Source organism: Magnolia sinica, chromosome 15 (genome assembly GCF_029962835.1).
Source record: "Magnolia sinica isolate HGM2019 chromosome 15, MsV1, whole genome shotgun sequence".
Taxonomy (NCBI): Eukaryota; Viridiplantae; Streptophyta; class Magnoliopsida; order Magnoliales; family Magnoliaceae; genus Magnolia; species Magnolia sinica.
In genome coordinates, this window is record NC_080587.1 from 76,291,357 (window position 1) to 76,312,979 (window position 21,623).

General features: G+C 42.2%; 1 protein-coding gene across 1 annotated transcript; it reads left to right on the top strand.

The window, feature by feature from the left end:
* Nucleotides 1–670: 670 nt before the first annotated feature.
* Nucleotides 671–21,082, top strand: LOC131228163 (uncharacterized). The gene is made up of 2 exons (XM_058224004.1): nt 671–1,412; nt 20,450–21,082. Exons 1-2 carry the CDS (start codon nt 1,291–1,293, stop codon nt 20,583–20,585), a joined length of 258 nt encoding a protein of 85 aa, XP_058079987.1. The 5' UTR covers nt 671–1,290; the 3' UTR covers nt 20,586–21,082.
* The last annotated feature ends 541 nt before the right edge of the window (nt 21,083–21,623 follow it).

The following is a 21,623-nucleotide window of genomic DNA, read 5'->3' on the forward strand; positions in this document are numbered from 1 at the left end:
TTTTCAGATCTTTTTAAAGGTATGAGCCCAAAAATGAAGCAGATCTAATTCTCAGGTGGACCATATCATTAAAAAACAGTGGTTATTGACCATTGATTGGCCACATAAGTTTTGATCAAGCTGATATTTGTTTATTCCCCCCCTCCACCCCGGTCTATGTGACCTTAGCAACAGGTTGGATGGCAAATAAACATTAGTGAAACATTATAATAGGCCCTAGAAAGTTTTTAATGGTTGGGTGTTAAATCACCACTGTTTCCTATGGTCTAGTCCAACCGGTGATTCGATCTATCATCTTCTTCTCGGGGCTCATGCACTAAAATGATCTGAAAAAACAGACAGACGGCATGTATAATTGTATATGCATCAAGGTGGGCCTCCACAGCAAGGATAGGATATGCTATTTGGACGGATCAGGACCTGAACCTGCTGCCTGTTTGTGATAGGACGAACAAGTGCCTCTTCTTGATTTTAAGGATAGGGATCTTTTGTTTTTCAGGAACTAAGAACTGTGACCCACTTAATCAAGGGGTGTACTAGGAATGCTCAAGTAGGAAATAGCGATTTTATCAATTCTCAGTTCCGGTTTGGGGGGAACAAGTGCCTTCCATTTTCTGTAACCCTTGATTAGAAGGTTTCCATCTCAAACTGAATTTTGAGAGGCCCATCTTCATGTATGCATCCGTTCCGCAAGATCATTTTAATACATGGGTTAAAAAATTGAAGTAGATCCAAATCCTAAGTGGACCATACTACATGAAACAGTGGCAAATGACCATTAAAATTTTATGGGTGGTCCACTACTTTAGATGAAGCTGATATTTGTGTTTTCCTTTGGTAGAGGTCTATGGGACCTTGTTAGGTTGGATGGCAAATAAACAAGGTCGACCCTATATGAAGTTGTTAATGGTCAGCGTTCAATGTTCACTGTTACTGTGGTGTGGTCCACTTGAGATTTGGATTTGCTTTATTTGTGGGCCATACACTAAAATAGATGGAAAACGGATGGACGGCGGCATATACAACACACACATCGAGGTGGGCCCCACGGTCACGACCTGACTGAATCCGTGCGCAGTCTAGTCGGCTCCACCTAAGGCATGGCGCTGATCTCGCACACGTGTGTGACACGACTCACCTCTTCGATCTCTCTGCCCATTCTCTCCCACCAATCCCATAAACCCTAAAAAAAATAAGTCTCTGCTTCTCTTTCTGTCTCTGCTCGTGAAATCGCTGCTCGGTCTGCATTTTCGAGAGAGAGAGAGAGAGAGAGAGAGAGAGAGAGAGGAGATGGAGAGATTCAAGCAAGGTCTGCGGTCGCTGGCGGAGGAAGGAGGTTCGAACAGCAGCTCTTTCAGAGGCTCTGAGTTCTCATCTGGTCAGACTCAGGTCGTCGTTCGCAGAGCTCACGGGTACCCCTCCAACTCCTTCAAATTTCTCTTCTCATTTTCATTTATTCTCATCTAAACCCGCCCTCTTCTTTCTAAATTTTCTATTAGAATGACCCACCCTTGTACTGTCGTATTACCTAAAAAGGTGACAGAAAGGTTGTATATATCAATAAAATGGCGGGTGTGAATGGCTCTTTAATTCTTGCTTTTTTTAAAAAATATATATGTATTTTTAATTGTTTCTGTTTGGAAATGATCTTTAACTTCTGTGAATTACTTAAGAATTCAATTCCAGGAATTGGATTCCCTTAGAATTCAACTCCATCAGTCATGTTTGGTAGCCTGGAATTTGATTATGTGGGATCCATCAGTTTGGATGTTGTTGAAGAATTTCCAGGAATTCAACTGTGTATTCACATGAGAGTGATCTTGAAGAGGTAAATTGTATGAACTATACTGCCAACATGACCTAAGTGTGCAACACATAAGACCCAAGGTTAGATAGCCTTGGTCTGAAATATTAGGCAATTCGAATTATCAGGTGGCTCACAGAAGTGGGGCCCACTAATTTCATAATTCGAGCTAAAACCCCATACGTCCATGGAAGCCAAAACTATCCGTTTTAAGCTCATTTCTCCATGCCCAAATTTGATTTTTGACACATTTGAAATACACGTTAGAAAAGTGCAGGTGAATGATCAAATGATGAACTGCTAAAATCATTCCCTCCAATTCGTAGGGAACTGCATGAAGGCATCATGTGCTGTGCAATAAATTGGTTAGTGGCACTCTAGTCCTTCATCCAGGCCATTCATTGGTGGGTCCTAGCATAAATAGGCCACATCACTGAAACTCACTGATTCGACAATCTTAACTATCAAAGGTAACATTTAATATAGAAATGAACTGTAGAAAAGGAACATTACCAGTGGTCAACATTAAACCGGAAAAAAATTCAGTACATCGCAGAAGTAGGATTGTTTGATTTTTCAATTTTCACATGATGGCCCTTCCATAGTAATGCTCACCCCATGGACGGTTTAGATCACCGGACCATTTCGGGTGATGAAAAAAGAAAGTAATTGAATTAACCCAAATCAACCAAAGTATCGATGTTCTTGCTTTTGGGAGAAAAAAATTCAATGGGGCCTATGGTGGTTTGTATATTGAGATGAGGCCTTTGTGAACCATTTGCTACCATAGGCAACATATTTGCATGCGATGATATGATGCCAAAGATGATTTGGTTCCACACCAAATTTCCAAAGCTACTTTCCTAGAAGCGCCATGTTTATAGCCTTCAACAATTTGATACTACCCCTTGAATGATTTACAAACTTCCTTCCTTTCAACTAGATGTAACTTGTGATGATTCTCCATCCCTTTCCAAAGAAAATCTCTTTGGATTCTTTCAATCCTCTCTAATACCAATGCTGGGCATTGAAGAACAATATGAAATAAAGAGTGATGCAGGACAATTGACCACTTGCTCTAAAAGCTCAAACTGATAGAGAGTGGCGAATAAATCCCTTTATTTCATAGCCCAGGCCCCACATTGCATGGGTTAGGACCTCAACCGAACCCCCTTGTGGGCCACACTTCACATGGGTTTCGCTTCACACGAGCCACCCGCCTCACATGGGTTCCGCTTCACACGAACCACCCGCCTCACATGGGCCATCCACCCCGAGTGTGTCCCCGCATTCCACAGGCTACCCCACTCGAGCCCGGTGTGAAAATGCCCCTGCATTGATCACCTCTGGTAAGGAGTCTCAAACACAAGACCTCCCGCTCTGATACTACTTTGATGTAGGACAATTGACCATTTGCTCTAAAAGCTCTAATTGATATAGAGTGGCAAATCAATCCCTTTATCTCATAATCCAATCCTCACATCGCAGGGGTTAGGATTTCGGCCGAACCCCCTCCTGGGCCCCATTTCACATGGGTTTTATTTCACACGAGCCACCCACCTCACACGGGTCACCCACCCCGAGTGTCCTTGCATCTCACATGCTACCCTACTTGAGCCTGGTGTGAAAATGCCCCTGCATTAAAGAGGCTTGTTGGTGAGAGCTGACTTAGGGTAATCCTTCCCTGAAAAGAGGGATATCTCTCCTTCCATGCCGAAAGCTTCCTTTCGAATCTTTCTATTACGAGTTCCCCCAAATGCTTGTCTAGCTTATTGACACATGGGGGGAGGTTGAGGTATGTGGATGGTAGCTTTTTTCTTTGCGCCCACAAGAAGCAGCGAAACAACCAACCTCTTCCGTTTCTAAGTGAATGCCAATAATCTCATTCTTCTGAAGGTTAAGCTTGTAACATGACACCACTTTAGAGCATCTAAGGACCAATCTCAAGTTCGTGACTCGTGTCTCATTTTCATCTTAAGAAAGAATCGTGTCATTTACGAATTGAAGGTGTGAAATCTAGAAATCAACATTTTCAATTGTGAATCCCTCTATGACATTCACCAATCTAGCCATATATGTATCCTGCTTTGTGCTTCTGCAATCACACTAAAGAGAAAGGGGGAGAGCAGGTCTTCTTGCTGAAGGCCCCTAGTGCCCCTAAAGAAGCCCTTAGGAGTCTCATTGACAAGAATTGAACACTGGGCATATTACACGCACTCCATCATCCATTTACATCTCCAAAACCCATCTTTCTCATCAGATGGTCTCAAAACTAACAAGCCGCGTGATTGTAGGCTCTTTTCATGTCCAATTTGCATATTGATGAGGACATCGTGCACACGCACGCCCGCACACCACCACCCCTACGCACGTACGTACGCAGAAGGAGGACCCCACCATCGATCTGGCTCGATAACGACGTCCAGGGAGGGCCTCCTAGCTAAAAGACAAGTTTTGGTTCAGAAAAGTGGCCCGATAGTCAAGAAAAGCCCACCATGGGATCTCATGATCGTGGCCCACTCGTCGGATTGGTTTTATATTTTAGGTTTTACTTATTGTTATTATTTAGAACATCGTGAACGCTTTAGATTTCCTTGTTTGGTTTTTTATTTTAGTTTACTTCATCGCCAAGTAATAGGTGTCGCACATGGTGCGAGTTTTTGGGTATGGGGTTCTCCCTATAAATAGGCACCCCTTGTAGTTCTTTCCATTCATTGAAGTTAATAAAAAATTCCTGCTTTATTTTTTTGCTCTCTTCGTGAGTTGTGGAAGAATTCAATAGTGGGTGCGAAGCCCTCCCTTTTTGAAGTGCTAACTACCGTGGTGCGAAGCCACATCGATCCCAATTCACCCCCATCTTCCATCATCTCTTTTTTCCATCTTCCCCCACCATCCGTACTTCGAATTTGTCTTTTTGTTGCATCAGATTTCTTCATTGAAGCAGGTTTCCAGATTTCGGCCCGCAGGCGAGTTGAAACTTCGGCGGAGCACCACGCACAAACCGTACATCGGATCGAGCTGAGATTTGGAGGTTTTGGAGTCCATCCCTGGCCGACCAGGGCCAAGGTGGCATTTTTCTGAATAGTGGGCCCCACACACGTGCGGCCGGGATCACACGCACATCCGTTTGGGCCATTGTTGCTGTCCACACGCGGGATCATCTTTTGGCTCAGGTTTTTATCCTCTTTTGTCCTCTTACAGCCGTTTTTTCATGAATCCTAACCCTATATTACATGATCCCTAATTGATTTGCCCCTTTTTATCACCTTAGGGTTCCTTGAATTGAAATTAGAGAATCCCTTGGATCAGGGACTGATTTTTATGCATGAGTAGTTGATTTTATTTCCCTTTGACATTGTTTGGCTTATAATTTTATTGGTCCAGTCCTAGCCTGTGTCGGCTTGGACCTGCATAGATTCCCCTTTAATTGAATGTTTGGATTTTCATGTGGGATGTGGAATTTGTGTGATTGTTTCTGAATTGGTGTGATCTAAGCCTGAAATCTTGCATATCATATTTAATTTTCTATGTCCTGCATCAAATTTGGTATCAGAGCCTAGGGTTCTTGTAGGGGAATTCACCACATATTTAGGGTTTAGTTTGTTTGAGTCCTTCATGCATTCAGTCCATCATATATAGCTAAATTTTAGTAACAGTGTGTAGTCTCCTTCATATAGAGTCTCGTAGGGTCATTTAGTTTTTAGACGCATATAGTTGTCATAGCAGGTCCTTAGGTTGAGCAAGTCAATGTATGCCCACACGTACGGGTCGTGGTTTTGGTTTGTACCCCACACTAAACATGGAGCAACTACAAGAAACAGTGGCCAAGTTAGCCCAGCAAGTTGAGTCCTTGAATAAGCATTTGGAACAACACATAGATAAATGCCTCGAAGAAATAGAGGCTTCCTTTAGAGCAAACCTCACCACTGGGGAGGATGCCAAATCTCAGGCAGTTGGTCAGGAGGTTAGACCAAGGAATGAAGATGGCCAATGAGCTGGTCATGGGCGCGTACCTGTGCACCCACCCCGTGAGGGACATCATGATCAATATGACCCAGATGCACAACTCCTTAAGGGAGTTAGGGTAGATGCCCCTACTTTTGATGGCCACTTGGACCCTAAAGCTTTTTTAGATTGGTTGGCGGATATGGACCACTATTTTGAGTGGTATGATATGTCGGATGCTCGACGAGTCCGATTCGCCAAGATGAAGCTTGTGGGTCAAGCAAAGAGGTTTTGGGCGACGGTTGAGCGAAAAAAAGAAAGAGCGAGGGAACTTCCAATAGCCCATTGGGGAGAAATGAAAGAAACGCTGAAAGAGAAGTACCTCCCTTTCTCTTATCGCATGCGGTTGATTGAGGAGTGGCAGTCTCTTCGACAGGGTTCCATGAGTGTTGCTGACTATATTGAGAAGAGTACTCGACCCGCTGTGAGGTTGATGAGGACCCCGTACTCACCCTTGCTCGTTTTAAAATGGGCCTCCGTCCTGACATTAGGAGAGAATTGCTCGCCAAAGACATAGACACTATCGAACAGTTGTACCAAGTAGTGTAAGATGTCGAGCAATACCTTAAAGCATCTGTGGGAAGGCGGTTTGACTTTCGCGAATCCGGTACTAAGGCCAGCCCCCATAACATGGGATTCCAAAACAAACCTTCCCTTAATGTTCAGCCCAGACCTAAGGATGATAAGGGTAAAGAGATTGTCGGGTCTAGTTCACGTGGAAGTGGGGCTACTAGGTGTTTTAGGTGTCAGGGGTTTGGTCACTTTGCTCACCAGTGCGGCACGAGTGAGGGCACCAAAGTACTCCTTATTGATGGGCAAGTAGAAGTAGTGCCCCCAGAGAGTGATAGTGAGGAGGAATATGAGCCAGTCGAAACCCCTAGTGATGAGGAAGAGGGAGCACAAGAGTCCTTGACCCTCGCAATTGTGCGTTGCGCCCTGGCTCAAGCCAAGAACACTGATGACTGGCGCCGCAACACGATCTTCTACACTTATGCAAAATGTGGGGAAAAGAGCTGTAAGATGATCGTGGATAGTGGTAGTTGTGCCAACGTGGCATCGACTAGCACTGTGAGTCGTTTGGGCTTGAAGCTGGAAGCCCATCCTCAGCCCTATAGAGTCTCCTGGGTTGATGAAACATCCATTCCAGTCTCGCACCGCTGTCTTGTCCCTATTCAGTTCGGATCTTATAAAGACACAATTTGGTGTGATGTTGTTCCTATGGATGTGGGCCATGTCATTCTGGGTAGGCCGTGGCTCTATGACAGGGATGTTACCATATTTGGTCGTTCAAATGTGTGTACATTCTGGTTTGAGGGCAAGAAGGTCAAGCTAAATCCTCTACCACCCAAGAATACAACTGGAAAAGAGTTCACCACACAGAGTGGTGTGAGCGGCCCAAAAGAAGTGAATGAGTCGAAGTCCAAGTCCAAACCGCTCCATATTTTGAATGCTAAAGACTTTGAGCGAGAGACGGAGGCGGACTCGATGATATACGCCCTTGTGGCTAGGGAGAGTGTACCAGAGACTAGCGTAGAGTTACCCACTGAGGCCATTCAGGTAGTACACGAGTTTTGTGATGTTTTTCCTGATGATTTACCGAATGAGCTTCCCCCTATGAGGGATATACAACATGCCATTGATTTAATCCCTGAGGCAACTTTACCAAACCTCCCACATTACAGAATGAACCCGAAGGAGCACGCTGAGTTGAAGAGGCAAATTGATGAACTCCTAGAGAAGGGTTTCATTCGAGAGAGCATGAGTTCGTGTGCCGTGCCCGCCCTTCTTACACCTAAGAAGGATGGCACATGGAGGATGTGTGTTGATAGTAGGGCCATCAACAAAATCACAATCAAGTATCGATTTCCCATACCGCGTCTTGATGACATGTTAGATATGATGGCTAATGCTACTATCTTCTCAAAAATTGACCTCAAAAGTGGGTATCACCAAATCCGTATATGCCCTGGTGATGAGTGGAAGACGGCCTTCAAGACGAAGGATGGGCTATATGAGTGGCTAGTTATGCCTTTTGGGTTAACTAATGCCCCAAGAACTTTCATGCGTGTGATGACCCAAGTGTTGAGACCCTTCATGGGGAAGTTCCTGGTCGTATACTTTGATGATATCTTGATTTATAGCATGACTAAGGAGCAACACCTCAACCATTTGAGGCAGGTTTGTGGGATCCTTAGGGCCGAGAAGTTGTACGCCAACCTAAAGAAGTGCGCGTTCTTGTCTAGTAGTGTGATCTTCTTAGGTTTAATTGTGTCAGCTGAGGGCGTATCGGCGGATCCCGAGAAGGTTAAGGCCATCGTTAATTGGCCTGAACCCCGCAATATTCATGAGGTGCGCAGCTTTCATGGCTTAGCTACTTTTTATAGGCGATTCATTCGAGGCTTCAGTTTCATTGTGGCTCCCATCACGGACTGCATAAAAAAGGGAGAGTTTCAATGGACAAAGGCTGCCTCGAAGGCCTTCAAGGAGATAAAGGTCAAGATGACCGAAGCTCCAGTTACGCGACTTCCAGATTTTTCAAAAGCTTTTGAAGTCGCATGTGACGCGTCAGGAGTCGGCATAGGAGGAGTACTTAGCTAGGAAGGGCACCCTGTCGCCTTTTTTAGTGAGAAACTGAATGAGGTGAAGCAAAGATATTCCACCTATGACAAGAAATTCTACGCGGTAGTGCAATCACTACGCCATTGGCGACATTACCTGTTACCGCAAGAATTCGTCTTGTTCTCAGATCACGAGGCCTTAAGATACTTGAACTCTCAAAAGAAATTAAGCCCCAGGCACGCTAAGTGGGTTCAATTCCTTCAAGAGTACAGTTTTGTGCTTAAGCACAAGGCCGGTGTAGAGAATAAGCCCGCCAACGCGTTGAGTCGTCGAGTCGCATTACTCAACTCCATGAACGTTGAAGTTACGGGCCTTTAGCGCATCAAAGAAGAGTATTCTGAGTGTCCAGATTTTGGAGTTGTGTATATGTCTTTATTAGAGAGTCCGTCAGGAGCTAACAGTGAGTATTTGATTTTGGATGAATATTTGTTTAGGAATGACCGCTTGTGCATACCACGCACCTCCCTTCGCGATTTTCTTATCTGGGAGTTACATTCAGGGGGGGTTGCAGGTCATTTCGGTCGTGACAAGACCATTGCCCTATTGGAGGATAGATTTCATTGGCCAAACCTCAAGCGGGATGTGGCCAAAATTATAGGGCAATGTCGTACTTGTCAACTGGCAAAGCAGAGGAAACAGAATACAGGATTATATACACTTTTGCCAGTCCCATTCATCTCTTGGCAGGACATCAGTATGGACTTCATGCTTGGACTTCCCAAGACTATTCGAAAGCATGACTCCATATTCGTTGTCGTGGACCGTTTCTCTAAAATGGCCCACTTCATTCCTTATTTTAAGACCTCCGACGCCTCTCATGTTACCAAACTATTCTTTAGTGAGGTTGTCAAGCTGCATGGGTTACCAAAAACCATAGTGTCTGACCGTGACGTGAGATTCATGAGTTACTTTTGGAAGACACTATGGCACATGATGAATACTAGGCTCCAGTTTTCTTCTGCCTACCACCCTCAGACCGATGGCCAGACTGAGGTGGTTAATAGGAGCCTAGGGAGTTTACTTCGATGTTTAGTGGGGGAGCATACCAGGACATGGGACGCCGTACTACCCATAGCCGAGTTTGCATACAATAGTTCTGTCAATAGGTCCACAGGTCTAAGTCCTTTTGAAGTCGTTACTGGTTATAAGCCTAGGAAACCTATTGATCTTATCCCCATGTCATTGTCCCATAGGCCATCAGAGTCTGCAGAGTCTTTTGCGCATCACATACATTCATTGCATCAAGAAATCAGGCGAAAGATCACTACTAGTAATGAGCATTACAAATTTTCTGCAGACCTACATAGACGTTTCAAAGAGTTCAATATTGGGGACTCTGTGATGGTCCGTATCAGACCCGAGCGGTATCCTCTAGGGGTCGTTCGTAAGTTACACGCGCGTAGCGCTGGGCCCTTCAAAATTATAAAGCGAAACGGTCTCAATGCGTATGAGGTAGATCTTCCACCTTCCATGGGAATTAGTTCCACATTCAATGTGGAGGATCTAGTTGCTTTTCAGGGACCCACTGATACTTTGTCCGGCCCTTCGCCCACCCATCCTGATGTCCCAACCTTACCCTTTGATCCATGGCCTCTTCCCAACCTTTCATCCCAGCCTCTGCCTCCCATACCTAGCCTTCACACACCTAGAGAGGAAATAGAGGATATCCTGGACCATGAGATAATTTCCACGTCGGATGGCGGGTTTCAGAAATACCTAATTAAATGGAAGTCACGCCCAACTTCGGACAGCGCATGACTTACTGAGGAGGAGCTTCAGAGACTTGATCCCGACATCCTAGAGCGGTTCAGGAGTTTTATTTCGCCAGTGGCGAAATCTTCGCAGCAGGGGAGAGTTGATGAGGACATCGTGCACATGCACGCCCGCACACCACCACCCTTACGCACGTACGTACGCAGAAGGAGGACCCCACCATCGATCTGGCTCGATAACGACGTCCAGGGAGGGCCTCCTAGCTAAAAGACAAGTTTTGGTTCAGAAAAGTGGCCCGATAGTCAAGAAAAGTCCACCATGGGATCTCATGATCGTGGTCCACTCGTCGGATTGGTTTTATATTTTAGGTTTTACTTATTGTTATTATTTAGAACATCGTGAACGCTTTAGATTTCCTTGTTTGGTTTTTTATTTTAGTTTACTTCATCGCCAAGTAATAGGTGTTGCACATGGTACGAGTTTTTGGGTATAGGGTTCTCCCTATAAATAGGCACCCCTTGTAGTTCTTTCCATTCATTAAAGTTAATAAAAAATTCCTGCTTTATTTTTCTGCTCTCTTCGTGAGTTGTGGAAGAATTCAAAAGTGGGTGCGAAGCTCTCCCTTTTCGAAGGGCTAACTACCGTGGTGCGAAGTCACATCGATCCCAATTCACCCCCATCTTCCATCATCTCTTTTTTCCATCTTCCCCCACCATCCGTACTTCGAATTTGTCCTTTTGTTGCATCAGATTTCTTCACTGAATCAGATTTCCAGATTTCGGCCCGCAGGCGAGCTGAAATTTCGGCGGAGCACCACGCACAAACCGTACATCGTATCGAGTTGAGATTTGGAGGTTTTGGAGTCCATCCCTGGTCGACCAGGGCCAAGGTGGCATTTTTCTGAATAGTGGGCCCCACACACGTGCGGCCGGGATCACACGAACATCCGTCTGGGCCATTGTTGCTGTCCACACGCGGGATCATCTTTTGGCTCAGGTTTTTATCCTCTTTTGTCCTCTTATAGCCGTTTTTTCATGAATCCTAACCCTATATTACATGATCCCTAATTGATTTGCCCCTTTTTATCACTTTAGGGTTCCTTGAATTGAAATTAGAGAATCCCTTGGATTAGGGACTGATTTTTATGCATGAGTAGTTGATTTTATTTCCCTTTGGCATTGTTTGGCTTATAATTTTATTGGTCCAGTCCTAGCCTGTGTCGGCTTGGACTCGCATAGATTCCCCTTTAATTGAATGTTTGGATTTTCATGTGGGATGTGGAATTTGTGTGATTGTTTCTGAATTGGTGTGATCTAAGCCTGAAATCTTGCATATCATATTTAATTTTCTATGTCCTGCATCACATATGATTTGTGCTCTTTGTACCTTGAAGTAAGTCATTCACGGGCCACCAAGCAACCTTCCATGATCTGCCTCCCATAGATAAACGCCCTCTGAGATTCAACTTACCATGAATTGATCTGAATCTTGGAGCCAACGCCTTTGTGAGAATTTTATAGTGGCTCCAGAGAAGCCTAATTGGCTTAAAGTCTTTTAAATCTTCTGCTCTCTCTTTTGTGGGAATGATCGTTGTTGTTACTGGATTCTGGCCAACAGACGAAGATGATGTAGAACTGCTCCCTCCGATGGACCTGCAAGAGCTAGAGAGGAGGGGTGTACCCTTTATTGCCTAAGTTAGGCTTGTAGACGATGATCTCAAGAGTTTAAGCTAGGGTCTAGATCTCACCTCTTTCTTTCTCCCCCTTTTCTAGTTTAGAGTAGTCGTATATATAGGTTCTGGGGTGGTTTGCATCTCCATCTCTTAATGTGATACGCTGGAGAGTCCCTGTTTTGAGGGGATCCTTATCTCGAAGTTCCCTAAGTGTTCTTCGGCCAATATTTGGCCGGATCCTTCTGTGCGAGATTCCCTCCGGATTTCTCGTACCACCTCTTTGGCAGTGGCCGACCTAGTAAGCTCGGGATGTTGGGGAGCTCGGGGCTTGAGCTCCTTTCCCTCAAGTTCCTTACCCGCATTGTAGATATTCCCGGCGGGGCAAGTCCTCTCCTACCGAGGTCCGTCCTCTGACGGCTCAGCTCAACAGCTCGTCTTCGAGCTGGAGGAACTGCTTGCCTTGTGTCGATGGCCCTTTTGTTTGGACTTTGGTCATGCCAGCTTGGAGTCTACCTTAGCACAGAAGCACCTCAGGATCTACCTTAGCTCAGAGGCATATCATTTGTAGTTAAATGGTCGTTCTTCCGGTGTGAGGGACCAGTTGGTTTTCCCCACAAGTGCAATAAAAGTAGCTGCCACTTCCTTGTGAAGGATGGCTTCTGAATGGAACTTGAATATGAAATTAAGCACGCCTGGTTTAACCTCCTCCCAAAAAAGTATGAAACTAAGCAATTTTAACCCCCTTCGATATGTTCTGGTCCTTCCCAGATTCAACAGGCCGGCTGCTCAAGGCCTGGCATGGTGCTAGTCTAGGCGAGCATAGAACTGCGATATGGAGAATGACCCTCTTGGTTGTCTGGTGGTCGGTGTGGGAAGAAAGGAATGGGAGGTGCTTCAATGGTGTCTCCAACACGGCAAGGTCCATAGTCCATGGAGTGAAGCAGTATATAGTCGAGTGGGCTTCTAATGTTGAAAACTTAAAGGGTAGTATTATGCGTATTATGCTCTTTTTTGGAGTGTAGTTGTTTCGCTATCTCAGCGGGTCGACTCTCTCTGTCCTCTTTTTGGTTCTTAATAAAGTAATCGTTATCTTTAAAAAAAAAAAAAAAAAGAGTATGAGACTAAGCAATTGGAAACTTGTTGGGCGTGGTGCTTTTCGCTACCTAGATATTTTATCACCACAATCACCTTATCTTCGGTCTTCCTTAAATGGTCTTTCAAGCCAATCCACTTTCTCTTAGGACACCCGTTGGGAAAAAAAACCTTTATTATACACATATTGTACAAGTACTAAACTTACTAATTACTTAGTGGCTTGGGTTGACGTCTTTTATTTGGGAAATGACCATGTTGGTGTGTTTTGGCACATTAATTTGGAGAAATGTGTGTCTATTTCCTTTCACTTGCATATGCTAATGGTAAAGGCAACTTCATCTAATAAATGAACTACATTTATTACCATTCAATATCAATCTTATCAGTCATGTTGAGCCCAAATTCATCCCATAACTGAAGGTTGTTATTGGCATGCTATATATAATATTTTATTCATGAAGCAATCACCATTGGGATTAGGGTAGGTGTAATAATCCCAATGGTGATTGCTTCATGAATAAAATATTATATATAGCATGCCAATAACAACCTTCAGTTATGGCCCTTCGTAGAGTCAAATAGCAGAACAAGATTCATGTAGCTGACCCCAATTAATGACGATAATGATCATATATAGTATGCCTAACCCCTTGTAAATATAGAGTCCACACCATCCAGTCATCACCATAGAATTGCCCAAGCAATTTTGTCATGCATCAATAGCATTCATATCCCTTCTCACCACCTTAAATGAAGTACTTTTAGGTCTTACCCTCATCCTCTTTTCAAGCCCCTTCAGGCTTCAAATCCTACTCGAAATATCGCTCCTTCCTGAGGCCATCACTGGTTTTCCAAAGCAAATGGTTGAATCATCTCCTTTATTTTATTTCATGTTGAGTCTACACTTAACCCTAAAGATTCTAGGGTAATTGTGTAAGATGTTGGATTATCTAATAATCTAATTAAGCTCATAGAGTGCTCATAGTGAAGTTTGCATTTTTTTTTCCCTTTGTTTATGATTGAATTATTCAATTTATATAGGGTTTTGCATGGAAAGAATTAGATTTTTTTCAGACAGTTTTTTGGTAATACTTAGAATTTCCAACAAATGATCTTTTTTATTTCTAATGATAGAGATAACAACGCAAAACGAACCATAAAGGAACATTAGAAACTAATCTTAGACCAGATCTATGCTCATTTTGAGTTCAAAACATAAGATTTGAGTGGGATTCAATAAATCAAAGTGGAATGAACCACTTTGGGAAATGTTGGACGAAAGGGAAAACAATCCCTCTCTCTCTCTCTCTCTCTCTTAAAAAAAACTTCTCTTTGTTGTATTCATATGTAATGTGCCCGAAATCATTCTTGGTCTTTGTTCAATTAGGACCTATTTTGTTCACTTTCAGCAGGTGAATCTTACAGACAACATTCTTCTCAAAGGACATGCTCATACATATTGAATGCATGTTAAAAACAGAAAATATGATAGATTATAATGTTTACCATTATTTTTACCTATTTACCATTATTTTTTGATTTTTTTGTTCTGAAAAAATTTCAGCCAATATAGGTCCGATATGTTGCGATACACACCGTATTGATTGTTTTTGGGCCCGTTCAATACACCCATCAATACTGTCATTCAAAACCTTGCCAAACATGTCAACATGCATGTCTGTGTGAGATCCAGGCTGTTGAGACCAAAACTTTGGGGCATGGGTGAGTGAATGAAATCTTGGGATGGAAAATTAAGGATTGTTAAAGCTTTTAATCAAGTATCACACACCGAATGTTGTTGAAACATTCTGTGCAGTGTTCAAAGTATCAATATCGCTGCAAGTTTTGCTGGTCAGCGATACGGAAACAATATCGATGTTGTTGATAATATCACTGATAACCGGTAATGCAGGGAACATGGCGAAAATGGTGGAATTTTTCAGTGAAACTTTAGGAGATGCTAAAATACGCATATTCGCATATTTAGGAATAAAAAAAAATATAAAAAGAATGCATAAATAATAAGTTTCCATTTAATGTGGGCCTAAAAGCATGTAATGTCTTAAGAAATCCATCCAACCATCCCCTTTATCCGTCCATCCAATTTTCCATCCAAACATTTGTCGATATTTTAGAATATCTACAGCACACGATATTTCGTTGACAAATTGTCAACAACTGAAAAGAAAACGAAAGATTGTGGTCTCGATATCGACGACGCTGCGATGACGATAATATCATGATATTATTGATATTATTGTCATCAAATTTAACACTGCATACAACTATGCGCCCATAAAAAATTGAAATGGAATTTTTTTTTAATAAACATTTTTTTTTGGATATTAATACATTGGCGATATTATCAAAATATCACTGATACATTGACGATACAAATGACACCTGGAATTTACACAACCGAAAATATTGGTGATACATTGGCGATATCGATTCATTGGCAATACAAGTGACACCTGGAATTTACACAATTGAAAATATTGGGGATGCATTGGCAATATTTAGCAATACATCGCTGATACCTGGAATTTCTGATACTAACAGTGTTATCGGTATCTCTACCAGTGTTGCCAATATCGCCGAGTTGGAGATATGGATAATATTGGGGATATTTCAATAGTATCGGGGATACTTCAAACAATGATTGTGTGTATCATGGGGTGCTATGTGGCTTAAAACTCGTGGACTTGCAACCATTAATGAGAGCTTGAGTTCTTATAGTCACGTGATTCTTCTTTGCAAGTGAGAACCCCGCTGAAGAATCTATGATTTCTAGATCATCATCATCTAAGGCTAATTTCCCAGCTTTGGTATATATATATATTATATCCAAAGGTTGGCTGCCTTGGACCACTCGTTGCCTCTTCAGAGCCTAACTTTAGCAAGAATTTCCATTTTGGGACTTTGTTTGGCGTACCATGCTGGTTTTGAAGTGAGTCCTCAGTTCAAACTCTTGGCCTTGAAAGGCCAATGATTAAGATTGTAGTGCTGGTGAACCCCCAAAAGGCAAATCTGTTGATATGGGTTTATCATGATGGTCCACTCATAGTGTACTGGGCTGTTTGTTTCTGGGAGAATGTGGTAGGTTTGCCTTCAAATGGTCACGGACCACTTGGTTGGGAGTGGAAATTTAGGGTGGATGGTCGCTCCAAGGACACTTCAGTTGTTCTAGGATCAGAGGGTTCTCAAGGAATGATAGGGGCGGCATTAAGATGGTATTCTCCTTGTAATCCAGTGTTAAGTTGGTATTCTCCTTATAATCCAGGGTTGGAAAAGTGGAAATTCGAGCAATACTTAAGGTTGAAACTCGAATCTTTCTACTGGCATCATCAAAGTAGATTCTAAATGTGCCCTCTCTTGAGCCTTACAGAGGGAGGGCCATGGAAAGTCTTCATCTTCAGCAGAGTTAGAGAGTTAGCAGCATCAGTTTGGCTTCGTTCAACCTCATTCCTAGAGCGCCAAATGATCTAATTATCTTGCTAAGGAGTCTCTTGGTCTTATTCCTTTGTGTGATCTTCTGATCCATTATCTTGATGGATGTCCTGTAATACTCTTTGTCAGTAATCCTAATAAAGTTTCATTTCCAATAAAAACAATCATGGGTCTCCTACTGATTCTGGTCAAGAATGCTTGCTTTATTGATGCTCTCAATTGACTGGAAAATGCAAGTACCTCTGCATTTAGGCCATGTTTGGATACCATGGAATCCATGCCAAACAATGGAAGAGAAAATGGATTTTTCTTTGATGTGACAATTTGTGTTGTTTGGATGGCAAATGAAAACGTGAATTCCATAAAATAATTATTACCTTTTCCAAAATTTGAATCCTTGGACTTTTGTAGGAGGACTAAGATTTATAGTCGCTATCCAAACAAGAACTCTAAAATGGAATCCATGTTTTAATAGTTCTCATGGAAATCATCATTGAATATTTTTTATTATTTCCTTTCTTTTCCATTGGATTCCATGTGCCCAAACATGCCCTAAGAGTAGCGGAGGAGAGTAGCTGTCATCTTTGGAGCACTTGGCTATGAAGTAGATGACCCAGCTCTATTGCAACTCATATCAGTCTAATGATCTATCAAAGGTGTAATGAACATTTGGTACGACGCCGTTTGACCTCATTGATGGCAATAGGCTGCCCAACTGACCTTGTCCATGCTTGCTTCTCATCATTATTAAATGCCTCGACACCCCATCATTTCTCCATGCTCCAATATCTTGCTTTTGGAATACTAAGAGATACTAAGAGTGACCTTTCTCCTTTTGAGTTCTGACTATGAGGAACAGCTTGCTCACTTGGCTCACTGAGGTCTTTCTTTTTTTTTTTTCCTTTTTTCTTTTTTTGAATAGCCGGTCACCAAGTTGTATTATGGAAGCAGTCTGCCAATTTATTGTGTTATAAAATTGATACGAAATTTGGGGTTTATTGCCTCGTCTAAAGCTGCACAGCAATTGTTCTTTCTAACATGATGATAACAGTTCTGATAGTTGAGTAATGCTTCCTTGGGCTGGATTTGGATGCACAAGTTCAATCAACTTATCAAGAAGAACCAACAAAGATTACTGATGTTTCCTAGAAATCATAATGGGAATGTTGCCCTCAAGCTGTGGTTGTATTCTTTCATGGCCACTTTGAAAGTAATATAATCACAATTTGCAACCCAAATTGTCAATAAGAATGCTAAGGAAATCACAATTTGGTCATTCACACTTCATTAGACCAATAATTGCATCCAAATGCGATACTGCATCCAAATGCATACTTATTTGGTAGTTGCTCAACATGCACAAAGGCATTCCAAATACGCCTTATTTGGCAGTTACATTACATGGTTTAGGTTCTGTAGATGTTTGCCAGTCAGCTTCAGTTTCTGCTTTCAGTTGACATTTTCCCCCTCTCCTTTTCTATTATTTAAATAGTATATAGTGGATAGGAATAATGGGTAATGAATGATTTTAATGACTTCATCACAAGGTTCGAGACTCACTTCTTCATATGATGTGTATAGCTGAAATGAGAATGTTGAGATGGATGAGTGGCAAGACAAGGAAAGTATAGAATTAGAAATGAATGCATCCCGGGGAACTTGGGAGTATAGCACCAATAGGTAATAAGATGAGGCAAAGTAGACTTAGATGGTTTGGTCATGAGCAATGGAGACCAAGAACGGCGCCGGTTAGCAGTCAGTTGGTGCAAGTTGAAGGCTCTAAAAGGACAAGTGGAAACCCTAAAAGGATGTGGGTGGAGGTAGTAAGAAAAGACTTGATGACCGAATGGTCTAACTGAAGTTATGGCCCTTGATAGAGTGGAATGGCTGAACAGGATTCGTGTAGCCAACTCCAATTAATTGCGATAAGGCCTAGAATTCGATAAGGATCTTTACAATTTGACTCTTTCCCATTGAGATTCCATGACTTTTTGCCTTCTACAAGAATCGGAGTGGTTTTTGCTGGTCTGTTTCTTAACTTGATCTCTGGTTTAGTTGGCTGCTTCCTCGAGAACTACCTTGAGTAATTTCATTTCTAGGAAGTGTTGATTCTCTGATGATAATAACTTGTAATTGTTTCGGATCCGATTTACTATTAGGAACTTGATTCATTTATTGGTAGATTTCATGCTCCAAATCAATGCTTACCTTGTTTGGGTACTCGTCATATTTTCTAAAACTTGGTGGCTCGACTTTAACTTAGCTGACTCAACTTGACAAGATCTTCAGCCTGAGTCACTAGTAAACTCAATCCTAACTCAGATTCGGTCTTGACTTGTTGTGACTTGATGCAACCTGCAATGACTGGGACCAGATCTGTCTCTTGGGCTTTTCATTTTAAAGGAAGAAAATAAGAGAAAAAGATGGTAGGGATGAAGTTCCGGACCCACGGTCTCCATCATAGGAGGACACATCTAACCAACGTACCATGATTATTTGTGTTTGCTCTGGCTATTATATATTTTGATATGGGTAAGCACTTTTAAACATTTATCGTCATCATAAATACTATCAATGGCACAGTTTTCAAGTCGACTGACCCTGCTGGACATCGAGTCGAGTCGAGTTTCAGGGTTTTTGAATGATTGTACTTTCAATAGTACTCAACTAAGTAAATAATTAAATATTCGAACTATAAGACACTAATTTATGTCATTAAGTGATACATATAGAACTTATGAATTATTAAGTAGTTAATTTATATTATTAAATGCTGTCATATCTGAAACTATTTTAATATTTTTGGATTGTACCTGCTAGTGGCATGCACAATCCAAAGGCTGGGAGAAGGCTATGATGATAATGATGATGAGTGGCCCTAAAGTACTAGTATCCAATGCGTATCAGTCAGGGATATGGGGTTACTGCAATCCATTGAAGTTTCTGCATCAAGGTTTGATGACCCATCTGAGTCATATGCCACCCATCCGAGTTGACTCAGACTCAAGTTGCATTGAACTCGGTTGTGTCCAATCTGGTTTGGCAATACAAGTCAGGTAGGGGTGACTCAACCTGCCTTGACTCAGGACCAAATGAGTCCTCACTAATTATTGAGTCTTAAAACTCACATGTAGTTGATGCGCATTCATTAAAAAATACATAATTTTCACATTCTTCTGGTATGAGATTGGTGTGTACTTTCTTTGAAGTTTGATGCATGTATTAGTGTTTTATGTAACCTTGAGATAACCAGAGGGTTATCAATGGGCCAAGGCCTGGGGTTGGCTCGGGCCCGTATTTTGAACTGGTTGACCAAGGCCTGTTCAAAATATCATCCTGGGCCGTGCTCATTGACGGGCCTAATAAACAACATCACAATCTGTTGTTGTGCGGTCCCTTGCATGTTCTTGTAATCACTCGTATGCCCGGGAGGTGAACATGCACTGTCATTTGGTTGGTTGGCAGTCCTTTTCTTTTACTGTCATCTTTGGGATTTTCCTCCTCCACTCACATTTTCCCAAGATTGTAATCCCTTTGCAAGTGCAAACGACAACAAGGAAACCACATGCCATGACCCATTCTTTTTTTGAAATACCTACAACAATGTGACTACACCACCATGCCAAACGAATGTTCAAGAAATCAACTTATGGTATGAGAATAGGTATTATGAACCACATTTTGTAGTTCTATGAAGTCATGTCTTCACTGTACAGTGCAAAACACTTATGGTGATTGGACCATTGATCTGGTGGGCAGTCACATTGATGACTTATAGTGAATGGATGGCTCTGACCATCTGATTTTTGTGACTTTTGGCAATTGTATTCGAACACCACTCATTTTAACTGTCCTCTTTTCAGGCCACTGATCTGAACCATTGGGTGGATACCAAATCCATTTACCTTGATTTGTGAGATATGGCCCATCAGGGTGGCCCACCATAGTGAGCATTGTCTTTTGGGTTGTATGTTACAGAGCACCGGTGTCATATGCAAAATAGAGAATTTAAGTGCACAGTTGCTGTAGAATCTTTCGTTACTGTATCCACATATATCTGACCGTAACGGCTTTTGATTTGTACATTGCAGGCAAGTGGTTTCACTGTGGACTTGTTCGAAGGTGTGCGCCATCAGCTTCGCTGTTGGTGTTGTTGTGGGCTTCACGCTAAAGCGACGTCTCAGGCGATGGGCCACCAAACTGCTCAAACGATGGAAGGATGATTGAAATCCAGCCTCCTACTGATGTCATCAATCGTCTCATCATGGTTGTCCGTCGGCAAGTCATTCATCTCCCTTAATCAAGCTACCACTGTAATCTTTTTCTTCGGCTGGCCTTCACTCTACCCAATAGAGCTCTTCCAAATGTGTGTGCATTGGGGGAGCTTTTGGGCTACGTTGGCATTTTGGACGGATTCTTTTGTTGTTATGCTTTTGCAGTTGACAAGGACAGCCATATACTAGAATTCTCAAATTGATAATGTGGGCCATCACTCTACCCAATGGAGCTCTTCCCAATTTGTGGAGCTTTTGGGCTACCATGGCTTTTCAGATGGATCGACACACCGAATCTTTTGTTGTTATGCTTTTGCGGTTGACAAGGACAGCCATATACTTGGATTCTCAAATTGATAATGAGATTTGCGGTAAAGGAACATAACCTTTCTTTTTTTCTTTCATGGGAAAGCATTGTAACTACTATTATTTCAAGTTGTTTGTGGCCCACCTGTGATGTGTATGTAGAATCCAAACCAATTCATTAGGTGAGATTGTTCATAGGCAACTTACATCCACGGATCATTCCTATGGAATCTCAGGTTGGAGATGCTGCGGTGAGTAATGTACAATCCTGCTTGCAATCAATATGTTCACTTGTTGTGGCCCACACAAATTTTGGAATGGTTTTGTCCAGTAATCATGATTAAGGGATCTTAATTGCCTTGTAATTGGGATTGCATAAGATTCTCATCATTCTAATGTGTCCCAATAAAAAAGTCCTCTTTACTATTTAGATTGTGGGCTAGAAGTGAAAAGGGTGAAAACTCAAGTTCATTCTGGAATCTTCAATTTGATTTGTCGGTTCTACGTATAACAAGCGCACATATTTTTTTTATATTTGGTTATGCCATAAGAGATCTTTGTAATGTTGATTATAAGCAATTTATATTCGTTCAACATATCATTTTTAACTAACCATTACTTACAAGTAAGGCTGACAGGTCAAAAATGAAATCAAATTTCTGAATAGAGCCAACTTGAAGGTTTG